This window comes from Nycticebus coucang, chromosome 15 (assembly GCF_027406575.1).
Source record: "Nycticebus coucang isolate mNycCou1 chromosome 15, mNycCou1.pri, whole genome shotgun sequence".
Taxonomy (NCBI): Eukaryota; Metazoa; Chordata; class Mammalia; order Primates; family Lorisidae; genus Nycticebus; species Nycticebus coucang.
The window spans coordinates 39,245,928-39,263,748 of NC_069794.1; the positions used below are offsets into that span (position 1 = coordinate 39,245,928).

At 34.5% G+C, this 17,821-nt stretch overlaps 1 protein-coding gene across 2 annotated transcripts in view; it reads left to right on the forward strand.

Annotated features, from left to right (window-relative positions):
- DACH1 (dachshund family transcription factor 1) overlaps positions 1–17,821 on the forward strand; it is a 446,358-nt gene that overhangs the window by 292,929 nt on the left and 135,608 nt on the right. For both annotated transcript variants that reach the window (XM_053563860.1, XM_053563861.1), the window contains one exon: positions 7,615–7,787. In XM_053563860.1, coding sequence (XP_053419835.1) covers positions 7,615–7,787 — 173 coding nt within the window. The remainder of the gene's footprint in view (positions 1–7,614; positions 7,788–17,821) is intronic.

The following is a 17,821-nucleotide window of genomic DNA, read 5'->3' on the forward strand; positions in this document are numbered from 1 at the left end:
ATATCTAATTATTTCTGGAAAGGAACATATTTCTGTGAATGATATATCTTTGGTATAGGATAAAGGGATAGTTAGATTTTGTAACAATACTATTCTTTCTCTCAAGAGAAAAATAACTTGATTTTAGAAGATTAAGCCAAGCAGGATTTGTGTTGCCTGAAACCCATTCTGTTCTGTTTTTCTTCAGGACTTTCAAATCAAACATGCTGTGTCTGCAAATACAAATTTTAGGCTTTGGAAATGGCCTTCTCTGGGGGCATTATTTTGCAAGACCAGTTAGGATGTATTTCTGATGTTTTCTTTGCTAAACCACTATTTAATTGTGTCCCCAATTAATTACACCCCTAAAAGATTTCTTCTCTCCTCATTTTGTATAAAGATAATGAAGTCAAACCAAAGCACCAGAAGATTTTCACATTTACGTTTGCTAAAGTAGATCGTCTGGGCTCACATAGTTATTAAAAAGAAAAGGATAATAACAGCTGAACATCTGCAGCACCTGTGACTAATGTTTACTCTTACTGGGTAGTCTTGTTTCCATTGCTGAGATGGAGTTGAAATCCTTCTAAGTGGTCTCTGATGGTATGGAGTAAATGCCTGCTCTTGCCGTCATTTTCATTGTAAACAAATCTTGACAATGTCAGGTTGCCGTCACAATCTATCAGTGTCACTCACTAAGCGGGAGTGTGACCGTTAGCCCCTTTGAGATTTGCCTTCTTTATCAGGGTCAGGATGTGGGAAAATCTTAACAAATAGTTACATGTCATCTAGGTATAAAGGACAGTAATCCAGTATTTAAATATACTTTTACTATTTTAAGGTATGGAAATTTAAAAGGCATTTATTTTTTTACAGATTACTTTAATTTTGTGTTTCATTATTTTATGCACGTTCTATTAAAAATCCATTTCAAAAATACTGCAGGCTTCTCTTTTGAACCTCTTCCTCCCTGGATATATTTAGGAATGAAAGGAATGAATTCCATAATAAGTAGAATTATTTGGGCAAAGACTATAATTGGCACTAGTCATGTACACACTTAAAATTGTTACCATGTTTTCATTAAACAGAAACTAACAATATCATTCCCCCAAACATTCTCCATTTCCTTGCCTGCCTAGAAATTGTGTTTCAATAATTGAATAGGTCATCTTTCTCTTTCTAATGATTATCTCTGCATTTGCTTGTTCTGTTTTTTATTTTTTTTGTTATTCGTGATAGTCTTTTTCTTGCAACATGTTTTTCAATTGATCATTTAAAGTTTCAGTTGATTGTTGGATTAACATTTCAAACATTAAACATTCACATATCTTTTCTTTATTTCAGTTTATGTACAAGAAACCATTACTAAATTTGATTTATAATATAGCCATATTTGTTGTTGGTTTTGTTGAACATGCTTATGTAACAGAATATCCGATAGTATTTTTTCTTGTGGTCCCAACAAGAACGAAAGCAGGTGGGTACTTCTCTTTTAGACAAGTAAAAGACAATTACTACTTATTAGTACTTATCAATAGCAACCGAGCAAGCGTTCTATATTAACTATAGCTGCATATTCCACAAACATCCTCTTTCTTGATTTGAGAGAATGGACTACAGGGAGAGGGTATTTGAAGAAATCATTTAAGTGAAAAGACAGTTTCTGATGGGCAGCGCTGTGGCTTAGTAATCTCTTCTCGAATGTGCTTCCTTGCTGGCAAGGTCAAGGGAGGGGAGCACCAAGAGAATTACTCGAGGATTGCACATGCTTTCACATAGTTGGATAGCTTAATTCCTGCTTTGGTGTGAATTTCTGTTCTATTTTCTGTATGCATTAGAGCAGTAAAGAGTTGAAGAGTGGTAGCTGGGCAGAGAGAGCAGACATCATCAGAATGGGAGGACCCACACTGATAGCCTTAGAATCCAGACACAGCAGACCTTAGACAAGCATAAAGCTGAAGGAGATTTCTACTGTCAGGGACTTGTAAAGTTAAGAGGTTCCCCAGTGAGGCCTCCTTAAAGGATCAGAGATCATCCCCTGAGGAGATGTCTAGCATTGCGGCATGTGCCACCTGGAAAATGTCAATGGCTTATTGGGCATGGCCACAGAAGAAACAGTGCAGGGATAGTTCGAGTAGCAACCATTTAGCCAAAAGACTTTAATCCTGCTTCCCAGAAGGAAGGAGAAGGCAGTGTGTGTGGAAAGCTGGGCCAGCTCCTTGTCCTCTAGATACTAGACTCTGGAACCAATGATTTCTGCTTTATAATCAATAACCAATGCTGATGACCTTGGGGAAGCAAACGAGTGTGAACCAGAGGGGATTTATTATACTCAAAATCTGCTATTAAGAGACAGAAAAGAAAGCCTGGCGTGGTGGTACACGCCTGTAATCCTAGCACTCTGGGAGGCCAAGGTGGGTGGACTGCCTGAGCTCAGGTGTTCTAGACCAGCCTGAGCAAGAGGGAGAACCCCATCTCTACTAAAATTAAAGAACAATAGGGAAACTAGGCAGCTGTGGTGGTGAGCGCCCGAAGTCCTAGTTACTCAAGAGGCTCAGAGCCCAAGAGTTTGAGATTGGCCTGAGCTGTGACACCGAGGTGCTCTACCCAGGACAACAGAGTGAGACTCTGTCTCCAAAAAGAGAGAGAGAGAGAGACAGAGACAGAAAAGAGAACTTTGAAAAAGCATGTTTGGAAGCAATAATTCGAGGAAAAGTAAAACCATTTTACATTTGTAACCCACCATTTCGGACTTTTCAAAAATCTGGCATCCTAAGAGTAGGGATGGTGACTTCAAAATTTAGGGATATATTTCTGTACTTAAAACCTCATCAATCGTAAAACATGCATTATAAAATACAAAAAATACAAAATGGGGGTAATCTGAGGAAAATTATCTGATCTCATGAAAAGACAGATAGGACATGAAGCTCTTGGGTTTTTCAGAATCCGTAACTATGTCTTCATGTTGAGGTGGGAGAGACTTAGGGAAGAGAATATCTCCCATCCATGGTCCCTGACACCAAATCTTAAGGAAACCTTGCTTGTGCCTGAGATATACACATCTTTGACAGGAAAGGGAAATTAAGTACACACCCTTTTTAATATATGTGTATTTTAGAATATTTTGTATATTTTAGAAAATTTAATTATTGATGTATTCTTTATATCAGTAAAATCAGGCTCTGATTATACAGTATAATCAATAAATTGTTTCGGACTATATAAATATTTAGTTAATAGTGTTCAGGCAGAGACAAAATTGAATCTCGGATGGGAATCTTTATTTTCCTTTTCACACTCTTGTACCCACTTTCACCTGGCTGTTGCAAAACTGTTCAATTTTACTCCATTGAAGTCATGCCATGATATTATTGGCTGGGCTTCATCACGTGATTCCATCATATCACCACTGCCTGTGTGTCCTACAAGTCTACGGTACAAGTGTGCTTACACCTGTAGTTGCTTAGCCTGAAACCTGGTCCAGAGCTTCCTCCCTGTGTGTGTCCAGGGCTAGGAATGAGAGCTCCTCTCTCCCCTGATTCTTATGCCCCACCCCCCATGAAAATGTGGTTTAGGTTCTGGATAATCATATAGCTCTATGCATTGAGTGTTTTTGTGAACTCATGACTATTTTACTTAGCTTTTCACCATTTTATGTTTTTATCATCCTTTATGAGGTTTTGTGTACACACCTCAACTCCCTATTATGGAATATGTACTCTGAGGAAACTATGGTTATATAAGATTCATCTTTTTATTTATGCTGTAAAGTTAAAAAATATGGTTCTACAAGACCGGAGGAGGAGAAATAAATCAGTTCTTTTTTGTTTTTATCCCCCCCTACCAAATATGGCTTAGTAATTCCTTTTCCAGTGTTTAATATATGATAAATGTTCTTCTATATTGAATCTGCTGTAGTCTTTTGAAATGTTAATAGTGAGCATTTATCTTAAAGGTATATATTTAATAGTGAGCATTTAATAGTGTTAAGTAGTGAGCAGTTAAGAGTGAGCATTTATCTTGAAGGTATATAAGGTGTGTACATATATGTGTGTGTGGGCATAGTACATATATACTGGATATATGATGATATATTTTGGCTTAAAACAAAAGTATACGTTTAATAACTATGGGCGTGTCAAGTGGCCTATTTTCAATTCTTATTTATTTATGATAATAGAGGAAAACGGTGTTATAAATAATGCAAAAACCACTTACAGCCAACTTAATTATATATTTTATATTTTTTATCCGACTTAGTTTCTTAATTATTTGCTCTATTTATTACCAAAATGAGCTAACATCATGAGTATTTAACAAATGATGACTGGTAGAGATTGCTAGGAGTATTCTGTGTAGGGAGAAAATCCAATCTAATATTAGAAAATTGCTATGAAAAACTCACATATAAATGATTGATCTTCACCCACACACAAGGGATGGTTATCTTGTGATACAAAAAATATGTGAAAATGGCTAGTGCTTTATCTATAATCTGTTCTCAGAGTGATTTAATAAGATTTGGGCTTAATATTTTGTATCTTAATAATGTGAAAAATACTACTCGGGAGGCTGAGGCAAGAGAATCGCTTAAGCCCAGGAGTTGGAGGTTGCTGTGAGCTGTGTGAGGTCACGGCACTCTACCGAGGGCCATAAAGTGAGACTCTGTCTCTACAAAAAAAAGAAAAAAAAATTATAATGTGAAAAATAGAATTAGGATGCATCTCTACTGATTTGGGGGTGAGGCATAAATATATTTGAAAAAATAACTATTTCTCATTATTTAACCTACAATCAGGATTCTAATTAAAGAAGAAATTAGTTCAAATGAACAGAAAAAAATAAAACTACATTGTAGGTAAAAATGGAACTGAAAGTGAATCCAAAATAATAAATGTATTTAATTTATATATTCACTATTCTCAAATATGCAATGAGAATGTAATGCTTAATTTTGGGGGATATTTTAAAGGAAGTATAAAATAGAGAGAAAATTATGAGGCCGGGAGTGGAGGTTCACACCAGAAATCTTAATGCATTGGGAGGCTGAAGTGGGAGGTTCATTTGAGGCCAAAAGTTCAAGACCAGCCTGGGCAACATGGCAAGACCCCATCTCTAAAGCAAAAAATAAATTATCCTAGCATGGTATTGGGTACCTGTAGCCCCAGCTACTGTGGAGGTTGAGGCAAGAGGATCACTTAAGCTCTGGAGTTCCAGGTTACACTGGGCTGTAATCCTGCCCTTGTATTTCAACCAGAGAGACAGAGTGTACTCTCTCCAATAGATAAATAAATAAATAAAATTACCTATTATTTATACGTTTCCAATGCAGTTCTCATATTAAGATAACTTTGTTTCAAATTTATTTCTGTTCTACATTTAAATAATGAATTTGTGCTTAAACTGATAAGATAAAACATGAAACCAATGTTGAAACATAAAATTTGACTAGATCAAAATCCCCAGATTTTATGGAATAAGTATATAATGAAAAAATTTATATGTAGCTTGATAAATACAATTAAAGAGAAGATGTTTAAAAAGTTTTATCATAATATTCTGTTGACATCAGGCATTTGAAAAATTCGTATTTGTATAATTTTTACATGTTTGACTAGTACCTGGGGAAAAGTGTCACAAAAGTCATGGGTAGAGAAATATTATGTATGTACCTGTGAATATGAAAGTGAACTTTTATATCACAGTGTAGAAGCGAGCTGGAGAAATTTCTTTTATGTGAGTCATTTCTGTATGAAGCTATAAACTTTTTTTTTAAACCAAAAGCTGTCACAGTTTCTTGTAAAATAATAAAGATATCCATTTTAATTGATTCTTTTCATTGTTTAATAAAATTGCTTTGTTTGATTGCTGAAGAATTTGAATTGAGTTTTCATTACCCACTTCTGAACAATTTACTCTAAGATCCAGACAGTACTGAGCTAATGAGTTTGAATTTATATTGAACCTTAACTGTCTTCATGAAGTAAATGGAAAAAAATCATGGCAGTAACTAAGTATTCTTCATTAAAAACTATGTCATAGAGATTTTACAATGAGGCTTTTAGCACAGCTAAAGCATTAAATTGGAGTTTTACCAACTTTGCTGTTTCCGTGCATATTATATGAAAATATGGCTTTTTTTTTAAGGAATAAAAATCTCATAAGGTGACAAGGATATCACAGGAATTTTATTTAAGTGGATAGTTTGTATAGTCAATAGATTCAGTTAAGGAACAAATTAATGGTAAGATAATTTGATGTGGGGGCATGTCTAAACTGAAAGAATTTATAAACACCTTCTAAGGAGTATTGTATTAAGATGTTTCAAGATCTAGTTAAATCTAAGGCCACCAATATTAAAATGTAAGCCTTCAGATGTGTGGTTTTGATTTTGGCACCAGTTTTGAGACAATCATAAATTTATGTTTTTCTTTATTTGAAAACAAGTTAAGTATTGAATGAATAACACACATATTATGCATATTTAATTTTTTGCTGTAGCATTATTATCTTTCATACAGCTTTTTTGTATGTACTCTGTACAATGTCTAACAAGCTGGGCATTTTAATGGTTCCTTTTTAGGATTTGCTGTGGAAATATTAGACATTTTAACTCTAAACAGAGACTAAAATACCATTTACTACCAGGAGAACTTTGCATTCTATAACCATTAATGTGCTTTATAAAGTTCCCAGGAATAATTAATTATCTAATTTTATACTATGTATAGAACCCATTTAACATTAAGTTGGGTAGTCAAGCAGAATTAGATTCCACAAATAGGATAAAAGTTACACAAATATACCTTGTTAAAATTTAAGATCCTATATAACAAATAGAAAATCAAAAAGAAAGTCCGTTTTGGTGGAAATGTGCTTACTTCAGCTTATTTCCCTAGAAATTACTTTGCCAGTCTTCAAATGTGTTATATTTTTTTAAACCTCACTTCAAATTAGTTATAAGAAAATCTGGAACAACATTATATTCAAATAATGTGTATTTATTCCCCACCAGCAGCAGTGATGATTCTTGGGATAAGGGAGCATCATACTCTTCCCCATCCCAGCGATCTCAGGCTTCTGTTACCCATGCCTGCATGCCTGGGACACATAGCCTGCCAGATCGTCATCCCCTCAGCCATCTTCAGCAGAGCCACCTTCTTCCAAATTGTACAATGAATTTTTTAGCACAAAATATTGATAGTTTAAAAAAAATCTGTAATTATGCAATGGTAAAATAGGACATGATAAAGAGAGTATATTTAGGTAACTGATTGGGATAAATTAAAGAAAACCCAAGTTTTCTTTAATTAGTATTTTGAACAAGATTTAGACTAATCAGAGGAATAATATAGGAAGACTTGGCCATTTGTATTAAAAACAGAGTGGTGATATGATTAAGCCATGGCACCAAACTAAACAGCTCTATCAGCCTAACTTCCCTGATTGATGACAGTGCATGCAAATAGGATTAATATTTTGTCCTAGACTGCCTTATTGGAGCACTTTGGAATGTTTGCATTTTTAATAATTTGTATCCTTAATGACTTTATATAAGTGAGATATTATCGCACTTCATAGTTTTATTTGGAACAGAGCAATGTTGATACATGTGTATTTTTTTTATAGGACTGGAACTTCCTTTTATGATGATGCCCCACCCTCTAATTCCTGTCAGCCTACCTCCAGCATCTGTCACCATGGCAATGAGCCAGATGAACCACCTCAGCACCATTGCAAATATGGCGGCAGCAGCACAAGTTCAGAGTCCCCCATCCAGAGTGGAAACATCTGTGATTAAGGTACTTGTTTTCTCATACAGTTGTTTTTGCATGTTTATCTTAAGCCACCATTTCCTAATTCATTTGTCTTATGTCATCAGTAGATTTTGACTCTAAAAAGGTAAGTGATAGTCAATAGATCATGAAAAAAACATCATGTATAACAAGTATTCACTCCTCCTCCAACCCCAGGTGTAATAATTAGGCAGGGTCGGATTATTTTAAGTGCTCTATTATCTCTATTAAGAGATAGAAGAACATAGGATATTCAGTGATATAGTTCATAGTGTGTATAGACAACATGTATGGCTGTGTGTATGTGGTATGATGAGCCTTTAGGTGCAGAGAATCAGAAAACCAGAAGGGTTAAATACTGCCACTTAACTGGCTGGGTTATGTTGGACATGTAACTCAATCTTTATAATTCTATTCAATATCTAAAAAAAACCACACAATTTAGATCAAAACACTAAATGAGAAAATAAAATTGAAAGTTTTTGTAAATTCAAAAATACACAGTAAATGGAAGGTACCATTTCTGTTATACAAACTTCACTGTGTATGTACACGACTCTCTCTCCTCTCTTCTGTGATTATGTGTGTGTTTATATCTTCAAATATGTGTGCATGTGTGTATATGTATATGTATTTATATTATTTTATAATATGTATTTAAATCAAAATACTTTCTCTGCATTCTTAGATTAGCTGGGAAATGAGAAATAATGCAACAAGAAAATGAAGAATAGATTACTAATTTTTAAACTAGGTAAAAGATACTTCATCCTTCATACCTGATTTCACATTATCACTGTTTTTTTTTTTTCTGAATATAATATACACTTGAATTTAGGGTAGCCTGTAGTGAATGTCTTATATAAAAGGTCTTATTACTATTTACAGAAAGTGTTGAGCAATAGCAAATAGGAATTTTTCTTACAGTAATGACTTTATAACCAATGATGTGTAGCCATCCCTTGTATCATTATCTAAAGTGTCATCACTGGAAGGGGGGAATAGGTATCTATCACAGAAGACCCAGATCAGCTACTAAAAACCCTCCAGCTGAGAGAAGGCAAATGTTGGCCACCTTGGTAGCGGAACAACTGAGAAGAACAAATTTAACAACACTTCTTCATTCTGAATGACTTTTAAGAGGGTTTCTTTATTGCAACATTATTTATTAATCAACAATATTACCACATTATTCAACATATGATTAATTTTGGTAGTAGTTATTACTGAAAATTTAACATTCTTACCACCTTACTCACTGAGGTTACTTGCAAGAAGAGTTTGACAAAGCAAACCTTCTAAGTGTTTCTATCATTGTTGATGGCTACTTTAGGCAAATTTAGAAGATACTAGGTATTAATTAATGTGATTATTTTCATTTAAAAATTGGTAGTGACTACTAAAAGGAATCATCTCAGATTAATTAAAACATTTTCACTTTCAAAATGGAAAACTGTTTTATAATGTCCCATTTCCATGAGTTTACATTAATAAGTAAGGCAAACACATGGTAAAGAGGACATTTTAGCCCTGTAGAGTCAGAAGGACTATCTTAATCTGTAGATAATTGGGGCATGAGGCTTAAATACTCCTGTATCCAAGAGCCTCTACTTCTATCAGGAGATGGTTTATATACAATTTGAAATATTTTCATCAAACAGGTTAACATAGCCTTCCTGGCATTTTCTTAGTTATTGTGTTAAGACATTTATATTCTACACTTAGTAAGTTTCACATGTGCCCTTGTAGGAAGCTCCTTTTAATAGATCCTTGGTTTTCTGGGCGGCGCCTGTGGCTCAAAGAGTAGGGCGCTGGTCCCATATGCCGGAGGTGGAGGGTTCAAACCTAGCCCCGGCCAAAAAAAAAAAAAAAAAAATAGATCCTTGGTTTTCTAATTTAGATAACTGGAAGGAGGCAGTTGAGTTTCCTCTGGAAGGAGCCTTTAAAACAACAATGCAGGATGAGATTATTGGGACGTCAGCAATATTCCCATAGTGTCCTAGATTAAGAGTAGAGGGGACCAATTTAACACTAAGAAATTAATGATTACAGACCGGCATGAGAGTTACATATAAGAAGCGGGCGAGGGGGTTCCGTGGACTCCCATCCAGCAGGTCAATGCATGGATGTATGGCACACTCCCCGGGAGAAGGACATAGTTGTAACTTGCACTTTAACCTTAAGTGTACCAACTTATATAACCTAGTGGTTTGTATCCTCATATTAATCAGAAATTTAAAAAAGAATAAAAGCAGGAGCTTTTGTTCCTGAATAGGCACATGCTCATTCTGCTGTTTTCTATGGATTAAAGAAAGGTAGAGGGAAATTTCACCTTCGCTATCAGAAGGGGCTACCCAAAGGCATGAATATTGTGTGGCATGGTTCAATTGCGGCCTTCTCTGTACCACAGGGCAATACAATTTGTGTTCCCTCAGTTGTTGGACCGCGGTTGGCAGTCAGAAATTACGGTGCCCAGACTCCATCGCTTCTGATTGTGGCCACTGACTAATTCTAGCAATGTAATGGGAGTAAAAATGATTCATATCACTTTGAGGCAATGGCTTTTATGAATGGGCATGTCTTCTCTTTTTCAAAAAACCTTTTATGAGATAAAATTGATATGAAAATGCACATATTTAATGTATGCATTTTGATCATTGGGAGATATATATATACTGGTGATACCATCATCACCGTAATCAAGGTACTAACCATACTCATTACCAAAAACAAGTTGAGAGGAGGGGGAGATACAGAGAAAGGAAGAAAAATATGGAAAATGGCAAAAGAAAATGAGTTTTATGTCTTAAAACGTGTGCCAATGTCTAATGAGTCATAGTGATATCCCACTTCTATTGGGCATATATTTTCAGAAACTTGGCTATAGGCAGATTAAAGAAAGTTCTGGAATTTAAATGTGGTTATGGAGTAAATGGTAATAGTAGCAGCTAATTAGGAATAACGGCTCTAATTGAGAATGATTACAAAAAAATAAAAGCTGGTAGTTTTTATTGCTACCATCAAAATGAAGCTCAGTCGGCTACTATGGACGTGCCGAAAGGCCCTTCTGCAGCCCCTTTCCTGTGAGAAGACCATCCACGCAGCTTCAAGCTGGACACTGACAAGGAGCCTGTCAATGAGGAGGCCTACTTTGCATTAGAGGACCAGTTTTTTATGGGTTTCCGGTTTCACAAATGTGCCCTTACCAGGCACTTAGGCCATCACAGTCCTTGAGAATAAATTCTCTGGAAACTGTTAGTCATTGGTAGTTCCTGAGCTGTTTCACTATGATAGAAGTTACAATAAATTATCATTTATCATTAAAAGAACTTATGTTCTCAAATCTCATTACTTTATATATATTTTTAAAAATTCTCCTTAGTTGTTATTATAATTCCCTTAATATGAATGAAAAAACTCCATCTCAGTTTTAGTGTGGCTTGTCTCAAGCTCAAGCTGAGCTGTTGTGTTAATTAAACTTTTAGAAATGATTGTAGTTTCACATGCAGTTGCAAGAAATATTACAAAGAGATTCTATGTACGTGTGCCCAATTTTCCCCATGATAACATCTTGTAAAACTATAGTGTGATATCACAAACAAGGTATGGGCATTGAAACAGCCAAGATCCAGAACGTCTCCATCATCACAAGGGTCCCTCCTGTTGTCCTTCCCCACTCTCTCTTCCATTCCTGACACCTGGAAACCACTAATTTTTTCTATAATTATGTGATTTCAAGAATGTTATGTAAATGGAATCTTACTCTATATAAACTTTTGGGATTTTTATTCACTCCCCATGACTTCTTGGAGATTCATCTAGATTACTAAGTGCACCAATTTTTTTTTTCTTATTGTTGAGTAGCATTCTATGGTGTAACAGTTTTTTTACCCATCGAAGTACATCCAGATCATTTCCAGTTTTCTACTGCTATTAATAAAGTTATTACGTAGTGTGAACGAATAAAAAATGACACTGACAGGCAAAGATTATAGTATGTAAAATATTTCAAGAAATGCATGAGACAGTTCTTAGGTTTGGGTACTTGAATACATTTACAAAACCTGAAAAAATTCAAGGGAGAGGCCTCACAGAACAAGGATGAGCAAGAGCTTCTCTGTGAAGTTCTAAATAGTAGAGAGAATAAGATAATAAATCACGCTAAATTTATATGTGAGTAAGCTGAATAGCACAAGAAGTGTTTAGTAAACTCACATGATAGATGTTAATTAAAGTTAGTATGGGAGGAGTTTTATTTTCCCTAAAGAAAATGGCTGATTCCTATGTCATATTGCATGGCATCGGGCCCACGCTGGTAGTTAGTGCCCACAAGTTGGTGTAACTGGAAAGATTGTGAGTACAAAGGGTGAAAGTGAAATATTATGTATCAAAGAAGATTATCCCCCATATGCGTGAAGGCTAAAACACAGGAATAATAGCATTTGAAGAGAAAATTCGATTGATAGTCCATATGCTGGAATGTACCATTTACATTTGTTTTTATAATGACAAGAATTAAAATTGAAACTTAACCTAAATACCACCAGCAATAAGAATTTGTAAGGTAGGACAGAAGTGGAAAAATAACTCTCAGAAGTATACATTTTTAAAATACTCTTACAGTTACCTTGTTTCTATGAATGAGAGAAGCTCCAATAATTTTCATTAATGTATTTGCCCCTAGTCCACAGGCTGTTGTCCTTGGGTGAAATCCACGCTGCAGCTGGATTTTGTATGGCCCCTGCGTTAAGAAAGTTTTTAAGTGGTTGGGGGAAAAGTTAAAAAAATAATATTTCATGACACATGAAAATTATATGAAATACAAAATTCAGATTTTGTAACTGGTATATTTTAAGCACTTCAATTTACATAATGTCTATGGCTACTTATATCTACAGAGGCAGAGTGAAATATTTGTTATTGGCCCTTTACAAAAAAGCTTGTCAGTGACTGCATTAGACGTTTGATTAACTCAAACCTCTGTGAATCTCAGTCTGTGGATAGATGTGACAGCTCAAACTGAACTCTCTCTCAAACACTTTAGGGCCAGGTAGAAAATAAATAAAAATTACTGATATTTTAGTCTTGAATTAAATGAAATGCATTGAGGAAAATCCAGGTAAGTGAAGATAGTACTGGTAAGACACTGTTACATTTTTACTTTTAATGTAGACTGCATGCAAGATGCTTCTAAAGTATTGAACATAGACTTTCAGTGGCTGATTGTCTTGGACTATTGGAAAAATTATATTGAGATAATTTTAAAGAGTAACTGGACATACAATCTTTAATAATTTTAATTTAAATTATTTTTTTTACTTTTATTAAGTCATATACACATAGATTATGAATACATTTATGCATATGTGGGGTACAATGTGTTGATTTTTTTATACAATTTGGAGTGCTTACAATCAAACTAATTAATATAGCTTTTGCCTCATTATTATTGATTATTGTGTTAAGACATTTATGTTCTATACTTGATAGATTTGACTTGTACCCTTGCAATATGCTCCATAGGTGTGATCCCACGATTTACCCTCCCTCTGTCAAACCTACCCTCTCCACTCCCTTCCCATTCCATTTCTTAATTTAAATTCTTAATAACTAAGGTCTATAGTGATATATTAAAAAATTATAAAGTCTGTACCTATATTAGTCTGTTATGTGTCAATGATTATCATATATATTTCTTATTTAATATTCATAGAATATATGTAATATTAACTTGAGATGTTAGATGTTGAGTAATCCAGCTCCCCACCCCCCCACACCAAATAGCAGAGAAAAATTTTTTCTTTTTTGAGACAGAGTCTCACTCTGTAGCCTCAGGCTAGAGTGCTGTGGTGTCTTCATAGCTCACAGCAACCTCAGACTCCTGGACACAAGCAATCCTCTTGCTTCAGCCTCTTGGGGCTGGACTACAGCTTGGACTACAAGCGTGTACCACCACTCCTAGCTAATTTTTCTATTTTTAGTAGAGATAGGGTTTCACTCTTACTTGGGCTGGTGGAGAAAATATTTTTTACATCTTCTTTACCCATTTTTAAATATCAAAGCTTTTCTGGAATGCTTATTCTATTTTCAGCAATTTCAAGTATTCATTAGTCAAATTAAAATTTGCATCTCAATAGCTTCTACCTTAACATTGTTATATTTTTATGGAAGAAAATGTCTACTAATTCTACATCTTTGTCATTTAAACAGTATAAGTTCTTTATTTTAACATGTGATGTTTCTTCTCCAGATCAAATATTCTTAATTCCTCTGACCATTTTTCATCAAGCTTTTTGGTTGCTCCCTTTTTTTAAAAAGGCATCTCCTTACCCACATATATACTGTGGAAGTGAACTGAGTAACAAGGAGGCTCTAGAACAGACGTTCTCAACCTTCCTCAGGCCGTAGCCCAGGAAGGCTATGTTAACCAGTGTGATGAAAATACGTCAAATGGTCTATAAAACCAGTGTATGGTGCCCCATGGTCACATTAATGTACACAGCTATGATTTAATAATAAAATAAAATAAAAATACAGTTCCTGTGGATCGCGACCCACTGGTTGAGAACCGCTGGTCTAGAACTAAGAGAAACTTCAATTTGAAAAGTAGTCTACAAATGTAGTCATAATTTTTAAGATTATTTTTGTAATTGAATATATGACCAGTAAATTTCATGCCTTTTTGACATAAAACTCTGTTAAACCAATATATCTTCACCTTCTTCTTATATTAAACAGTTTTGTTTATCCCACATTAAGTTTTTAAATTTCTATTCCATTGACTTAAGGTCTTTAGGTACTTTGGAGTGTTAACTCTCCAGACTATCATTAGCTATTTATGTCATCTTTGTATTATTTCCAGGCTTTAAAAGGATAGATTCCTTTACTACTTTAAATCACTGAGTAAAATAAACACTATAAATCAAGAAATCAATTTCTCTTGTCATCAGAGAATTCCTAATAGGTCGAAATGTTCTACTAATTGATTCTCTTAAGGTACCATTCATTATGTAACCCCAAACCTCCTTGAATGAGTCAATATTTTTCTCACTTTTTATTTAATAAATTTCCCGATGTTATAAGGATTTTGAGAAAAAAGATTCTTGTTGAAATAGAACCATGACTGAAAAGAAGAAAGGGCAGCATACTTTAGTGATTTAAAGGATGGATTCTCGAGGAAGACTTCTCGGATACTTATTTTAGCTCCCTGCCTCCGAATCATATGACATTGGACAAGTTATTTACCAGTATATCTGTATTTGTTCCCTTTCCTGTATGATGGGGTTGACAATAATACTACCTCATTAGGTTGCCATGAAAATGAAATTAGTATTTTATAAAATATTTAGAAGTCTTTTTATACCTATATCAGTTTCAACTTATCCCTAGTTTGTCCTCAAGTATTCCAATCATCCAAACTTCTTTTAAAAAGAAGTTCTAGAATTTTGTAGAAATCCCTGTCAAGCTTACGTTACACAAAAAATATAGTGACCTCTTTCTCACTATATATTTTTTTGTTTTGTTCAGCTTTTTTCACCTAATAAAAGTGTTGAACTTTAAATTATTTACTCGTGACTTTGGGGATTTGTAAAGCATAATATGCAAAGTAGATTTTAAAATGCAATTTAACATTTCATTTTTCTTCAGTTAACAATGTAGAATTGTTTTTGAGAAATTGGACAACATTTAAATTATTCTACATTGTTGAATAAATATCTTTCTTCTCATTCCAGTGTTTTCTGAGAATAGGAAATAGGAGTTAAACTTGTTGGTTTTCACTGCTGATCTGGTGTCAGTGTGTGTGAGAGAGAGACAGAGGAGAAGAGGGAGAGAAACTTTTTTGAAATTCTCATTTAAAGAATTAAATATTAAAAAAACATTTTAAAACGCAGCTTATAATTTGCGTCTAATATTTATACTTTCTAATATTAATAAAGCAAGTTCTTAAAATCGTATGTTAGCAAATAAGACTTGACTTTCATGATGTTTAAAATGTGAAAAGATTATACACATTAGAACCAGAACGACCTAATCCTCAAAGTTGATTAAAATCTTAGAGCAATGTGACATCACAGGTCTCAGGTTGTTAGTTGCAGAATAGTTTGTTTTTTCGACAAACAAAAACCAATCTGGATGTGTGCTTCACTTTTAGACATAAATTTTTCTCTCAAAAGATTATTTCACATAGTTTTACTCGGATTTAAAAAACAGGTAAGTATGCTCTCTTTAGATTTATTCATATATTAACATTTAATATTAAAAGAGAATGCTAACAATTAAAAGGCAGTATTACAACACAACCGCCCCTAAGAATGCAACGCACCAGGGCACTGAAACACATCACATTGTGTTGAAGTCCATGATTTTATAATAATAACTTAAAAATCCTGATTGCCAATGTTTGGGGAATTCTAGGGAAGTGATTCTTTGAAGGAACAATAAAGGATAAATACATGGACGGGAGTACCATTTTTTTCCTGCCTTTCTCATACAAATTAAACCTAAGGATAACCAAAAAATTCATGAAGGTACTTTAAAGTCATAGAAAGCTTCTAACAAATAAATGCAGGAGAAATGACATGATGGCTGTCTGCTGTCCAGAAAGCATACAGCCATTGTCAACACCATGTTTCACATATTATATGGCTGGATACTTGCCAGAGAGCCTTGATATCACCACATTGAAAGTCCTAATTAAGTGATGAATCCCAGCTATGGCCATCAATGGTGGCTGACATAAAAGCTGGCCACTAAGCAGACATGACTCGCTCCTGGTGGACCATGCAACACCGTCTCTGAAATAGTCTTACCCCCAGAGCAACTTGAACCAAGCCTCCAAATTGAGCTATGTAGGAAATTCAAGGGACATAAAAGTGTAGAGATGCCTTAGACCCACCAAAAGAACCACACACAGGTAAAAGGTACATGGTCACGGTAGCCTGTAACTGGCTTTGAACACTACTCATCTGCGGGAGTAGTGATGCCAGGTAACGGGGGTCTGACCAGGTAGGAGTTTACCTGTTCTCTTGCTTTCCTCCATCACTCCTCTCTTTGTTGTGGGAAAAGGAGAAGTCCTACCTTTTAATTAAAAATGCTAGTATTTATTTTTACACTGAGTTGAATCATAATTCCTGAATCATGATTATATCTTGCTGCTTAAAGTAGTTTTGTATTACCAAATGGCAATCGGAAAAGTTACAAGGCTACCTGAATTTTCATACCGATATGGGGAAATACAATCCCCTATGACCACTGAGGAAATTCAAGAAGACAGTGGGAGAAAAAGGTAGTTTAAGATTATACTCATGGGTTCTGTCAGTTTCACATTTAGCAAAACTGAGTATTTTTTGAGTACCATTGTAAAAAAAAAAAAAAAATTTAAAAGCCATGTAAATTTCCACTGGAGACTGAGTTTACAACTTTCAGTGATAGAGTTGTCATGTTGCCTGTTTGGTCCTCAACCACTTGTAAGTAGGTTACCATCATTTGCTGTGTTTCTTAGCATTTTTTGAATCCAGAATCCCAATATTACTCTTAATCTTCTTTGCCCATTTTCCCAGAGCAAGAAAATTTGGATGTCACACTTCACCAATGTAAATGATTCTGTACTTCACTAACAAAGTTAGAAGTTCATGGTACATGTTTCATGGGGGAAGGAATGTTGTTTACTTACATATAACCAGCGCCTAGAATCCTGTCTGGCACATAGTAAGAGTTTGGTAAATACTAGTTGAATGAATAAATTTACGTCTTCGTTGTCTTAAAGCTTGGGAGTTTTGGTTATATCAAGTACTCTGGTCCACTTCATCAATTTTGCAAACTACAAGCTATATGGAGACAACTTATTTGAATTAGAAATATCTCCCTACTTGTCAATCATATTCAGTTAGGAGATCTCTAACTGAAAAACAGATAAATATGAAAATAATTAAAAGAGAGCAAAATAAATGGCAAATTAAATAATCCTTTAGAGAAATGACTCATGCTTTTATTTACTCTAAGAAAATATTTTAATTTGATAAAATGCAGTGCATTTTTGA